Genomic DNA, 14,483 nt, shown 5'->3' on the forward strand with positions numbered 1-14,483 from the left:
CGGGCCTGTGCACACTTCATCTCCAAGGCCACCCTTTTAGAAGCTGACAGTGCCGTGAGTATGCTTATCCCTAAGCCTGAGTGGTAGCCAAGGGGAGACCAAGATGTGGAGACAGTTTGGTCATATGGGCTGGGGTATGCACCCACGGCTTCCCAAGGCATGGGCCCTCTCAGGGTGGTCAGGTTGCAGGCAGAGGGCCAAGGGAAAGAACTACAAGAAGGTCAAGAATTCTCAACTTGAAACTGGCCTCTCAGGTTACTATGAAGGTCAAAGTAGGAAGTTAGAGCATATTTAATTAATAATTTTGTAGCTTGTTTTGTGCCTTTTAAATATTTCGATATAACACATATAGGCTTCCATCTGCACCCTTGCCCTGCACCCACAAATTTAGGAATATATCCCTTTTGCTCATTGATTATTTAGTTGACAGTGTTTATCAAATAGAGATCTCACTTCCCAGGTGAGTGAAGAAAGCTTGGTTCTCTCCTGTCTGACAATCTTAAAGAACAATCGCGATGGGGTGTATTACCTTTTCTTCATCAAGAAGCTCTTGCAAAATAACTTGTCTTTCCTGACACAGCTCCAAGAAATCCTCGGAGTGCAGACTTTCGTGTAAGGCAGGGAAGAACGTCAGCTGGGTGCAGTCCACAGCCACCTCGTCGGGCTCACTCTCAGCTTCCTCTGGTGTCAGCTTATCTGCAGCAGAACAGAGGGACACATGGTTTTGGTGTGAACAGCCTGACATGGCGAGGGCTGGCGCTCAGCATGTGTTTCCGTCACTGACAGGAACTGTAGGTTTGCAGGGCAGAAGTGAACAGTGTGGATCTCTCATCATGCCCCTCCACTGCTTCCAGAAATGGACACCACCCATCGGACCCACCCTGGGTGTGGCCGACACACCTTCAAGTTGATTCATCCTGGAGGGCCCAGGTGTGCCAGGCCTGCTCCCCTGCAGCTGTCCAGTGGCCACCAGGCAACTTTGCAAAACTTAGCCTCACTAGTCAGTAAAGCAACTCCCTGGAGGCCCATCAGGATTTGCTTTTTCTGAATTTCACTTTGTTCACGTTTTTGAAAGAGGTTGTTGTTTTTTCTAATTATAGACAAAATATCTTCCTCTTGTAAAAAACTTGGAAAAGCCATGAAGTTGTGAGAAATAAAACAAGTATCACCCATGCACCCAGCGACAGTGCTAATAGTAACAGTTCCCATTGAGTGAGCCCTTTCTCTGTGCCGGATGCTTGGATACTTGTGATGACACTGTTTTCCATCTAGTCCTTCAAAGGTTGTAGATACCATTTCACCCTCACTTGACAAATGAAAAGATTGAAAAAGGCTAAGATCCTATGGCTACTAAGACCTGGAGGCAGAACCTGAACAAAGTTTCTCTGAGTCCGGAATCTGGTCTGTTAATCTCTAGGATGTTTGGCTCCACTGTTTGCAATTTGGTTGGTTTACTTTCAACATCTTTTCTGGACATATCTGTGTACACACACACACACACACATAATTCTTTAATGTGATAAGAATAATAGTGCATTTACAGTTTTTCTTCTCTAATATTTTTTTCAATCAAGATTACATCATGAGCATTTTCCCATTCCATTAAAAGTTCTTGGAACTACCTCATTGGCTGTGTAACATCTATTATATGGCAATTTCATAATTAATTAATCCATCTCCTATTTTTTAAAGTTGCAGATGGTTTCTGTTTCATGACTGTACTGCACTGCAATCATCCGAGTGCACATCTAGACTTATTTCCTAAGGATACGCTTCTGGGCAGGGACATGTGGGTCGAAGCTAAGCACATAACTATGCAGATTCCCGGACCCTGCACCTCCACCACCTGTCCTGAGCTTCTGTCTGCCTGGAGCATGCATGTCACTCATGACTGCAAAGCCAGCAGGTTATGGGCCATTTTCTTTGTGCCAAGAAGCTTGACCTCCTCCCCACCTGGGAGCCACACATCTCGGTGAATGAAAGTGTCTGCTGCTCACAGCAAACCCTCATAGGCTTTTTCCCACACAGGGAGAACAGTCCTAGAGGAACAGGCACCGAGTAAAGGCAGGGTGGAGAACCACAGATCCTTTCTTCTCCCTTGGCTACCCATGCTGGAAATACCAAGGAGGCCCAGGGTCACAGGTACCCAGGGGCTCTGCATGTTGGGAACAAGAGGACACAGAGGCCCCTGGCCACAGTCCACATGAAATCAGAACGTGCATTCCACCACTGCACTCCCTGCACCCCTGCCTCCGAGTGGTAGATCAGGCAGGCAATCATTCTGATGTTAGCATGGCAGGGCTGGGGTGGAGACAAGGGGACAATGAGGTATTACAACCTCATCCCATGTTCTGTGCCACAATGGGACCCCCAAACCACCCTGAGATCAGAGCCCAAGATCCTCACTTCTGGGCTTGTGTTACGCAGACCGGCAAGGTAGTAAGCTCAGTGCAAACTCAATTAGTCAGGCAGTGTACGGGACAAGCTGGATCAGCACTGAGAAGTTGTCACTGGGCTGAGGAGACACTGCCTGGGGCCTGAGCTGCAGTGAAACTCATGGACAGTGTTCGAACCAAGAGGCAGTCTTTGGTGGAAAAACACAAAATTACACGCACACACACACCACATATGTATGTGTGTTTAGATGTGTTCGTGCCAAAAGGACATCTGAAAATAAACCCCGTATTTTTAGCAAAGCAACTGAACCAAATTCCTTCATGATAATTATACAAATGAAAAGTAAGTATGAACATCAAAAATGACTCCAAGAATTTTCTTCAAATTTGGAAAATAATAATGATTATATCTGTAATTTTCATAATTATAGAATTCAATGTAAACAGTACTAACTATATATTCCATCTATTTTTATTCTAAAACATTTTATTGTCTTCCTCTGTTTTTGGTCACTTATTGAATACATATTTGAATTGTTTAGAGATATTTTTAAGGTCTCCTGGACAGAGTAAATTAACAAGATGATCTCCTCTAAAAAATTCTTATTGTTGAAACCTTAATACAAGTGTGTAGGTCTGGAATAGGTTCCTCTTTGGTCTGGAAACACAGTAATGAAAAGAGTCTTATTGCTGCCTAATCTAGACTTGCAGCACTTTCTTCTTCTAAAATATTAATTTAATATCTTTAGTGAGAAACTATATAAAATCAATAATTGGCTTAATTATTAAAGGAAAAAATAGATAAACTGATAAACTGAATACCTTGGTTTTCAGCATCTGTTTGAGAAATATCACCATTTTTGTCTTGACTTTTCTGAAGTAAGATCAGAGAAAAGAGAAATTAAATCCTGGATACTCCACATACATCCCCCACCCCCACCACACACAGATTCACAAACACACACATACATGTGACCCCTTCAAATTACTCAAGACTCAAATTCAAGGGCAGAGAAATGCTAAATCCTAAAGGACCACAATAAAATGCAAGTATTAATGTTCCCAAGTCAAAGGGGAAAAAACCCACAGTCTTCCATTAAGTAAGACTTACAGTAATCACCAAAGACCATGCCAGGATGGGATTAAATAGCATACTGGCTGTCTGCGTGGGGCCACCCGGAGAGGGGACGGGGAGCACCTGGGCTGGACAGCCTGCCGCGCCAGAGCCCAGGTTTTGCAGCCAGGCTCCGGCTTTGTCACTGGCACAGCGAGCAGGCTACTGATTTTTCCTGTCTCCAATTCCTAAGAATGTTTTGAGGGAAAAAGGCTACATACCACCAAGTGTTTATTGACAGTACTTAAAAAAAATACAAATGTCTACTGAATAAAGGAAATATAATTTCTATTAGGTTTTATAAAAGTTAAAAACACACTGGGGTTACAGACATGGGGATAAACTCAACATTGTAGTTTGGGATGAACACAGAAGGAAATACCGAACATTCCAGTGCTAGGAAGGTTGCCCTTTAGGATATTTTAAATCATGATTATTCAATGAGGACATAAGAACTATTAACAGATTTTTCTATAACCACTCCCCAATGAATCCAACTGGCTTCCCATCCTTGTTGATGGGAAAAACGTGAGTTTGAAGACACAGCTCGAGCTTCGTTACGGCAAACTCCCAGGGACCACTGGATGCTGTTGTTTGGGAAGCCAACATAGCTTCGATTTTGTGTGGACTGAGTGGGTCACTCCCCAGGCTCAAACTTGCAGAAACAGCTGAGTTCCAGACATTTTCATCATAAACCTTGCTATACGATTTGCTTGTGCAATGATGCTCGAAGCAGTGTGGGCTGCACTCAAAGACAAAAACTTGTACAGGCAGACAAGGGCCATTCCCTGCCTCTTTTCAAACATGTGCAGAGTATTCCACTGGACTTCTGTGGATTGCACCGTGGTACTGGGTTAGTGGCACAGATGTGAACCACTCATTCACTCACTCATCCGTCCATTCGGGCTGTAGTTACAGCATCCCTTCTAGCTATCTGGGAGGGTTAGCGAGTCTTTTCTTCTGTTAAATGACATCAAGAATAAATTATAGGGCTCTCTTAAATTTAACTGCATACATCATCTCTCCTAGATGAGATGTCTTCTCTGAGATGAAAACAACACAAGATGGGAAAGCTAACGAGCTGCTTCCCTACACAGTGCCCGCCTGTAACCACCACTGTCTTGCTGCACCCAACTCCTACCTTGCGCCTTCCTGGGCTTGGGGCCTGCAGCGGAGACACGCGTCTAAGGCGTTTCTTCATGCGGGCAGGTCCCTCTCTCCAGTCCAGCTCCCACCGGAGGCTGGGTGTGGCTTCTGCCCCCTGGCCCCACAAGCCCAGCTCCCCAAAAAGCTGCTCCTGGATCCGGGCCCAGGCGTTGGCTGCCTTGATGTTGCCACATTTCCGCCTCTGGGAAACAGAAACACAATGTCACCTCTGGATACATTTTTCTCATGGGCCTGGCCCCAAACCTCCTAGGGTGAACAGGCCAAGTCTCCCTTAATTCATTGAGAAATATGCCCACTCTAGGTAGCCCTGAGCACCCTGAGGATGTTCAGGGTACTCACTAGAGACAGGACCAGGCCAGGAGAAGGAAAGTTTCTCAGCTTTGAAATCATTTAATCCCTGCTGGGGGAGGATAAAACCATCTTCCCTTCAGCCTTCAGACCCATGACACTGTTGGGTACCAGGCAGAGCCACAGGTCCCAGAGGTCCTGTAGCCGCCCATCAGTGGACACAGAATTTTCCTATGGTCCCTGCCCTTCAAAAATGATGCTCAACACACCACGCTTCTTCCAGGTGCCTGGGCTGAAGGTAGAGGGGAAACTAGTGGCCCTGCTGACAAGTGGCTGATTTGAGCAAGTCATTCCCGCCTCCGGATCTCAGAATCTCCAGCTATTAAATGAGAGGGCCTATCATTATGGCCTTTCAAATCTGAATATCTTATGATTCTAGAATGTCCAGGGGTTCTATAATGTTCATAGAAGCTAAAACCTTTCACATTAATGAAAATAATCCCACCTAATATCTATGAAGTCCTCACAGTTGGAGTATGTGGTCAATAAGAAATATTAATGCATCAACACCCCTAAACTGCTTTTATAGGCCACACTGAAGTTTCATGCATCATCTGTCAAAGAAATATTTCAGTTCAGTTTAGACAGTAAATCAGCTTTGCAGGGTAAACTTTTGCAATTATTCAGATATTCAATGGCATTTGCTCTTAGTTTTAATTTTATTTTTTCAGAAAACAGAAAGGTGAAAGGGCTAATACACATCTTAGTTATGCAGGAAGCATAACTTTACATGAATAGAAAAGACACTCATGGTCATGCATCAGGCTGAGTCCCCACCTGCTTTAGCTCCTTCCCTCTACCCAGTGCCACCATGCAGAAGTGCTTCCTGTCATCCCCATGAAGACACTGAGTCTGGAGGGAAGTGGCTTCCCCAAAGACCAACAGGTGGCCAAGCTGATATTTAAACCCAGTCTGTCGGATTCCAAAGCCTTCCTTGAGCTTGGGAGCTAGATCCCTTTGCTGGGGAGCTATTATCGTTTTATGAGCTTGTGGTTTCTGCTGGCATTACTGCAAAGACTGGAGGACTTTTGGATCTAGGTCCTGCAAACTCGGGCCATTTTAAATGGGTAAATTGTTCTCAGAACTTGTCAGGAGGCATCCCCATGAAAACATGGCTGGGGGAACAGTGCCCAGCACGTGGTCTTTGGTGTCTGACGGACCTGCATCATCATGTTTCTGCAATTCACCAGCAGTTTAATCTGAAGGAAATTCAGCTTCCTCATTAGTCAGCTTTGGTTAATAATACTACCATAACAGTAAAAACATAGGCTTATGGAAAGATTAAATGATACAATATTTTCAAGTGCTAATGTGGTGCCTCACCCAGCTTAAGTAGCCAGTGCTATTAGTGTGAAAAAAAGCTTGTATTATTTCAAAGTAAGATTATTTTGTTTCTCTAAAGTCCTTAAATTAAGCAATTCTCCACCCAGAGGCTCCACCTGTGCAACCTGGAGGTGCACAGCCACATAAGTCTTCATTGCAAGGCACATGTGCTGTCTTGAATGTCTGCAGCCAGACAGACGTGTTCCCGTGGTGGGATCTCTGGGAGAGGAGTCATGGTTTTGCCCATGACAACAAGTTACATGTGGCCCCAGGTCAGAGGATGTCAGATGACTAAACAGCAAAAACCCTGAGTTCCTACACCCGCAAAGGTGTTCTGAAATGCTCATCTTTGTGCAGAGTGTAAGGTCCTCTCTCAGTCCAAGTGGGCCAAATGCCTCACCTGAGACTCAGTCAGGGATTCTGCTATGTCATGAACAGCTATGATTTTTGACTGAACAGCAGCCCTTGGGTAGCAACACTTGGATTTTCCATTGGACAATCAGCCCTTCCCTACTTTCATTCCCTGTTGCTTCAGCAGTGCCGACCCCACCCCTTTCTTTAGGGATGAACACTTCCCCTAGATCTCACTAATCCCAGTTGGTGTGAGTACTTTGGGATGGGCTGATGGTGCGCTCTGGAGCCCAAGCAGTGGGAGCAGAGCACGATCTTGCTCTAGCTCTGCTCATAGAGCACGGATACGTGGATCAGAACACAATTTGAAGTTTGCTCTTCCCTGCATTTTTCAGTAAAACAAAACATTTGTTGCCTAAGACACTTTGAGTTGAGTTTCCAATTCTTGCATCTGAGAAAGCTGTGACAAATACTTAAGGAGTAGGCAGAGACTGAGCAATAAATGGAAACAGTCCATTGGCCCCTAGAAAGTCCAAAAGAGAGTGGGACAGAAGAGTGCCCCACACATACTAATAGAAAGACCATTTCTGGGGTAGCAGGTATCTCACAAAGAGCTTCAGTAAAGACTGTGTATGCAGGGTGGATCATTTCTGTAAATTATGATAGAGATTCAATATAAGAACAGGATGGCCTAAGTATGTAACATACAGGACAAGAGCAGCTGGAAGACAGAATGACAATGACTCGGATGAGACAAAGGGAATCTGAACAGGGCCAGAGGAGGGCAACTATTCTCACCAGTACTTCTGGAGTGAGGAGAAATTGGCTGGGTAACTGTCAGAGTTGCACGACTTGCTGTTGATAAAATGATGGAATATAATCACACGTGGGTTCACTTCCAGGGCACTGGGTAATGTCACCTTGTTGTGCCGTAGGCTGCTGCCCTCTCCAGTGTCCTCTCAGGGTGGGTGACGTGCTGGGTGAGAGCAGCCTGGCATGGCCTGTTACTGACAGCCCCGCGGGTGGGGGCTCTGGGTCTCAGCACCACCAGCCTCCCGGGAGGGCCTTACTCGGTGCACCCGGGAGGACTCATGCTTGAAGAACGAGGCATATTTCACAAACCTGATTTCTGTCCTGAGTTTTGGCTGGACTTTTCTGAAAGTGGAGTGGGGGCTTGTGCTGGCAAAGACTGCCCCTTAAAAAAGTAGGGTGAATTCTCCAGACTGCATTATCTCTGGCAGACAGTGATTACATCTGGATTCTTTTAAACATCAAAACAATCTGTCTTAAATATTTAAACACTTGGAAAACATCCCTGTGGATTAGCCTCTAAATGCTGATTTTCTCAAAAAAACCTCAATGAACAGAAAAACTCTGCACAACTTTCTCAAGCACTCCCTGAGCCCCAGTCAGGCCCCACTGGTGAAAATGAGACAGGCTGATGTTCCAGGAGGCTGGACCCTTCTGTTGGGAATTAAGCTGGGAGACATGAAAGGTTTCAGGGGTTTTGCAGGGCTTTGCCTTGAAGGAGTCTGTGGACATGTTAGTTCACAGAGTAGAAGCTGCTTCCAACAAGGGAGGCATCGTCAGAGGACGTTTGCAAAGCAACATTTCTTCTTTGCTGCCGGCCATGGCCTTGAGCTTTTTTGCAAGGCAGAAGCTTGGTTTGGGTCCTTGGTGGGGAAGCTGATTAACATGCCTGCCCAGCAGATAACGTGCAGCTGGAACTATCCTAGACTTCAAGGCTATTCCTACTTCACTCCTGACTACATGTCTCTGTGTTTAGAAGAAGTAGATTAGAGTAGTATACAGACTCAGTGTTCTCATTTTATACATTTTATCTTTAATTTGCATGCTCAGCTAGGTCTGTTTCTAACTTAGGGCTTCACATGCTTATCTTAGAAAAATTGTGTAACCGTCTATTCTTGTAGACAGAATTAGGTAAGGTTCCCCTGGAAACCTCAAAAAATGAACTGTACACGTAATTCTCTAGCAAAAGACAACTATTTGCTGTAACAGTAAATACTGATGTGGGACTTCACTCGTGGTCTCACAGTTCACGGGAATGCTGGAGAGGACCTCTAACTCCCCCATCATTTAAACTGCACTTTGTCTCCATCTCAATCATTTCTCCATCTATATTATTTCTTTCTTTATTTCCCATTATTTCCAAATCCCTTGCGACAATCCGGCCTTGGGACCTGTTTTGCTGGGAGAGTAGCTAACTCCCGGCACCCTTCCTTCTGGGCTGGAGCCTCTGCTCAGGTCCCATCCTTCCACGTAAACCTGTCATCTCACAAAGTTCAGCAGAAATTCACCAAGGGCCCCAGAGCACAGCTCTCCTAGCCACCACCATGTCTTCTAGGCTCTTCTAACCATAGGAACAGAAATGGTCACGCTCTTGATCAGATACCAATTTGCAAGTTTAGATAAACAACATCCTCTGTCCTGGATGATACAATGGTGATGAGGGTGTCCACAGATAAAGGATGCAATCCTATACAAGGAGGGAGAGGGAGATAAATTCAATGGCAAGTGAATTTTCCAGCCGCATTGCTAGTCCTGAATAAAATCAGTGAATCCGTGTGGTGGGGCACTGACAAGGAAAGGTCTGTTCAGTAAGACAGATGACACCTTTGTAAACCTGCTCTCTCACACCCGCGTGTCCAACAAGCTGCTGCTCCCGTTACTCGGGAGAACCTAAGAGGGTATGCTGCTAGACTGTGTGTTTCTGGGGTGCAGGCCACACATCTAATGAACCCCTCTATCCAGGCATGTGTCATGGGCTCCCAAACGAGGTTACCATCCCAGGCACACTAACGGTTCCTTACACCCCATCACTCTTTTCCTGTGGTAGAACATCCCAGCGTGGGCCTTGTCACCATGTCTTCTGGGTGTTTCTTTACTCTTTGTACCCCCTTATAAAAGTTGAAGCATCTTCAAGGCAGAGAAGTATCATCATAATCTCTGTATTTTATATACCTTGAACTGGCTTTGGAACAGAGAAATTGCTCAGTAAATAATATAATTAATCAGGGTTTAAGACGGTATATTGTATTCTATTATTAGCAATCTTTCAAAAAAAATTTTATTCATAATAATATCACCAACTAAAAATTCACTTCTTAGCCATTCCACAGACACATAGGGTATCCCCATTCTCTGCCACCCATAGCCTGAGTGCTTCACACTTGTTCTTCAGTCTTCACAGTTGGGAAGTATTATCCCACCTTGCAGATGAGGATACTGAGGCCCAAGCACAGGAAGGGGCAGAGCTGGGATGCAAACAGGGCTCTGGCTGGCAGGACAGCCAGTGCCCTTTGCCTAGACTGTACAGAAGTCATGCCCAGACACATGCCTTAAATATCCAAGCCTGCCCTTGTCAGTGACAACCCGCTGCACTTAGGATAAAATGCACAAATCCTAATGTGGCACAAGCCCTGTCTGCTTTGGCCTCTGCTTCCTCTTCACCCCGTCCCTTCTCGGCACAGGTCCTCCCAGTCCCTTCTTCCTCCAGTGAGTTGATGACATGCAGTCTTTCCTGCCTCAGGACCTTCACACATGCTCTCCCCTAGCCAAAAACACTCTTCCCCCAGTGCATCTGTCCATACTCCTCCTTCTTCAGCTCTCAGCTTAAAGGTCACTTCCTTGGAGAGGACCTCTGACCTGCCCAAATTAGATTCCTCCCCCATTATAATCTCTCATTGTACCTGTGCTTTTCCCCATCTAGCACCCCTCAAAAGTTATACCTGTCTATTTATTTTTGAAGTTATTTAGTGTATATCCTTCCTTTACAGTGAAGTTACCTGAAAGTGAGGCTCAGGTCTACATGCTTGCTCCAAGCTCCCAGCAGGGTGTGAGCTCCCTGGGCTCCTGATAGCTATTTACTGAGTGGATGAATGAGCAGCTGAATGGATGGACACAAGGCCTGTTTCCTAAGCCTATGGTGCAGGTCATGCAAATACAACTGAATCATTAATGACCATTTCCTTTACTTAAACTGAAGGCTCCTGTGATTTTTTTTTTCAGGTTCAAGGTCCTTGCAATTCTTTTTCCAAGTTCCTGGTGGATCCCAGTATATTGTGTAGAGAAAAGGTATGTTTTGTTTCTTACCTGTACATGGTCTTTGTAAAAAGATGCATATAGCTCCTGTCCTCTTCTTCTGTAGTTCTCTATACATGACACAAAGTCCTGGAGAGAAAACAAGTCACAGCTTAATGATAGATGTGATTTTAGATAAGAACTTCTCTCTATGCTGACCAATTGCCAGGGAAAATAATGGTTTCAGGATTTGTTGGTCAAATCATTCACAACCACATAAACAAAGACTTCACCTATGCTGATATACTCATACTAACACATTCAAATACATGTTTGTGGGTTATTTACACTTTCATTTACGATGACCTAGCTTGTAGGGGCTCAACTTTCCTCCCCAAAATAACAACAAACGTCTACATTCGAACAATCTGCTTTAAGACAGAGTTACCAAAAGAACTAAGATTTGATGAGCCAAGATCCTAGAGAGAAAGAAAACTCACTGAGGTGAGTTTTATGCTTTGTTTTTCTTTCTGGCCCTTGAAATATTTACAAATTTTCAAATAACACAAGAGGCTGAGAAGCTGAGGCCATAAAATAAACCCCAGTAAATTTAAAAAGATAGACATAATACAAAGTGTGTTCTTAGGTGACAATGGAATAAAATTAGAAATTGGCAGAAAAAAACTTGGCAAAATCAAAAATAACTATAAATTGAACAACACACTCCTAAATAACCAAGCATCAAAGAAGAAATCAAAAGAGAATACTTGAGAGTAAAACTGAAGACATAACATACCAAAACACATAGGGTATAACTAAAGCACAACATGGAGAGGAATTTACAGTTGTAAATGCCTATATTAAGAAAAAAGAAAAACCTTAAATCAATATCTGAATCTTTCACCTGAAGGCACTAGGAACAGAAAAGAGCAAACTAAACCTAAAGCAAGCAGAATGAAGGGAATAATAAATATTAAAGTAGGAAGTAATGAATTACAGAAAAGAAAAACAATGGACAAAATTAATGAAACCAGAAAAAAATCTGGTTATTTGGAAAGATCAATAAAATTGGCAGCCTTTAGCTACACTGACCAAGAAAAAAGAGAGAAGGATAAAATTACAAGGATCAGAAATGGAAGAGTTGACATTACTACCGACCTTACAGATTTTTTTTAAAAAGGATTATAAAGAAATACTATGAACAACTATATGCCAATAAATTAGATAGCTTAGATGAAATGGAAAAAATTCTTAGAAAGACACAAATTATCAAAACTAACTCAAGAAGAAACTAATAATCAAAATATACCAATAACAAGTAAAGAAAGGAAATTAGTAAAACTAAACCAACAAACAAAGAAAACCTATCCACAAGGAAAATCCATCCCAGCCCCAGATGGCTTCACTGCTGAATCCTGCCAAACACTTAGTGAAGAATTAATGCCAGTTCTTCACAACTCTTCCAAAAATTAGAAGAGAAGAGAACAATCCCCAACATATTCTACAAAACCAGTTATTACCCTGATACAAAAACCAAAAAGACATCGCAGGAAGAGTACAGACCAATATCTTTTATATATATATAAACATATATTTGTATATATACATTTACATATATGTATGCAAAAATCCTCACCAAAATATTAGCAAACTGAATTCAGCAAGATATAAAAAAATTATACACTATGATGAAGTGAGATTTATCTCAGTAATAGTTAGTTTAACATCTGAAAGTAATTAATGTAATACAGTACATCAATAGAATAGAAAACAAAAACCACATTTCAATATACACAGAAAAATATTTGACAAAATGTAAAATCCTTTCATGACAAAAAATGTCAACCACCTAGGAAAAAAAGCAGCTTTCTCAATCTCATAAAAGGCAACTACAAAAAACCCACAGCTAACATTATACTTAGTGGTGAAAGACTGGTTGCTTTTGCCCTAACATCAGAAATAAGACAAGGATGTCCACTTTCAATATTTCTAGTCAACATTATACTGGAGGTTCTAGACTGGACAACTAGGCAAGAAAAACAAATTAAAGCCATCCAAATTAAAAAGGAAGAAGAAAAAAATATCTCCAGATGGCATGATTCTATATATAGAAAATCCCAAATAATCCATAAAAGAACTACTAGAACTAATAAATGAATTAAACAGAGTTGCAGGGTATAAGATCAAAATGCATAAATCAGTTGTGTTCCTACACACCAGCAATGAACAATCCAAAAAATAATAATAATAATTAAGAAAGCAATTCCATTTATGATAGCATCCTAAAGAATAAAATACCGGCCGGGCGCGGTGGCTCAAGCCTGTAATCCTAGCACTCTGGGAGGCTGAGGCGGGTGGATCGCCCGAGGTCAGGAGTTCGAGACCAGCCTGAACGAGACCCCGTCTCTACTAAAAATAGAAATAAATTATCTGGACAACTAAAAATATATACAGAAAAAAAAAATTAGCCGGGCATGGTGGCGCATGCCTGTAGTCCCAGTTACTCGGGAGGCTGAGGCAGTAGGATCGCTTAAGCCCAGGAGTTTGAGGTTGCTGTGAGCTAGGCTGATGCCACGGCACTCACTCTAGCCCGGGCAACAAAGTGAAACTCTGTCTCAAAAAAAAAAAAAAAACAATAAAATACCTAGGAATAAATTTAACCAAGACAGTGAAATTTTTGTACAATGAAAACTACAAAACATTGCTCAAAGAAATTTAAAAAGACCTAAATTAATGGAAAGACATCCTGTGTTCATGGATAAGAAGACTTCATATTGTTAAAATGCTAATAATACCCAAAACAATCTACAGAATAACATAATCCCTATCAAATTCCAATGACCATTGTTTGCAGAAATTGAAAAGCCAATCCTCAAGATCATATAAAATTTCAAAGGACCCCCAAAAGTCAAAACAATCTTTTTTAAAAAAAAGAAGAAAATAGTAGAAAGATTCATACTTCCTGATTTCAAAACACTGCAAAGCAGTGGTAAACAAGGCAGTATGGCACAGGTATATGATAGACATAAAGACCAATAGAATAAAATTAAGAGTCCAAAAATAAAACCATGTGGCTACAGATAATTTATGTTTTTTTATTTTAAATTATTACAGGTACATAATAGTAGTATATATTTATAGGATTCATGTAATATTTGATACAGGCAAATGATGTGTATTAATCAAATCAGGGTAACTGGGGTATCCACCACCTCAGACATTTATCATTTCTTTGTGTTAGGAATATTCCAATTCCACTCTTTTAGTTATTTTATAGACAATTTTTTTTTTTTTTTTTGAGACAGAGGCTCACTGTGTTGCCCAGGCTAGAGTGAGTGCCGTGGCATCAGCCTAGCTCACAGCAACCTCAAACTCCTGGGCTTAACCGATCCTACTGCCTCAGCCTCCCGAGTAGCTGGGACTACAGGCATGCGCCACCATGCCCGGCTAATTTTTTCTATATATATTTTTTAGTTGGCCAGATAATTTCTTTCTATTTTTAGTAGAGACGGGGTCTCGCTCTTGCTCAGGCTGGTTTCGAACTCCTGAGCTCAAACAATCCACCCGCCTCAGCCTCCCAGAGTGCTAGGATTACAGGCGTGAGCCACCATGCCCGGCCTTTATAGACAATTTTTAACAAGAGTGCCAAAACTATTCAATGGGGAAGGAGTAGTCTCTTTAAGAAATTGTTCTAGGAAACAGCCACATGCAAAAGAATGAAGTTAGACCCTTACCTCATAACA

The 14,483-nt window shown here is 42.5% G+C and overlaps 1 protein-coding gene across 1 annotated transcript in view; it reads right to left on the reverse strand.

Annotated features, from left to right (window-relative positions):
- Positions 1 to 14,483, reverse strand: part of WDFY4 (WDFY family member 4) — a 296,219-nt gene that overhangs the window by 97,403 nt on the left and 184,333 nt on the right. Inside the window, exons 40-43 of the mRNA XM_045569053.1 lie at positions 10,813 to 10,890; positions 4,652 to 4,858; positions 3,219 to 3,270; positions 530 to 696 (exon numbers count right to left, since the gene is read on the reverse strand). Coding sequence (XP_045425009.1) covers positions 530 to 696; positions 3,219 to 3,270; positions 4,652 to 4,858; positions 10,813 to 10,890 — 504 coding nt within the window. The remainder of the gene's footprint in view (positions 1 to 529; positions 697 to 3,218; positions 3,271 to 4,651; positions 4,859 to 10,812; positions 10,891 to 14,483) is intronic.

This window comes from Lemur catta, chromosome 14 (genome assembly GCF_020740605.2).
Source record: "Lemur catta isolate mLemCat1 chromosome 14, mLemCat1.pri, whole genome shotgun sequence".
NCBI lineage: Eukaryota > Metazoa > Chordata > Mammalia > Primates > Lemuridae > Lemur > Lemur catta.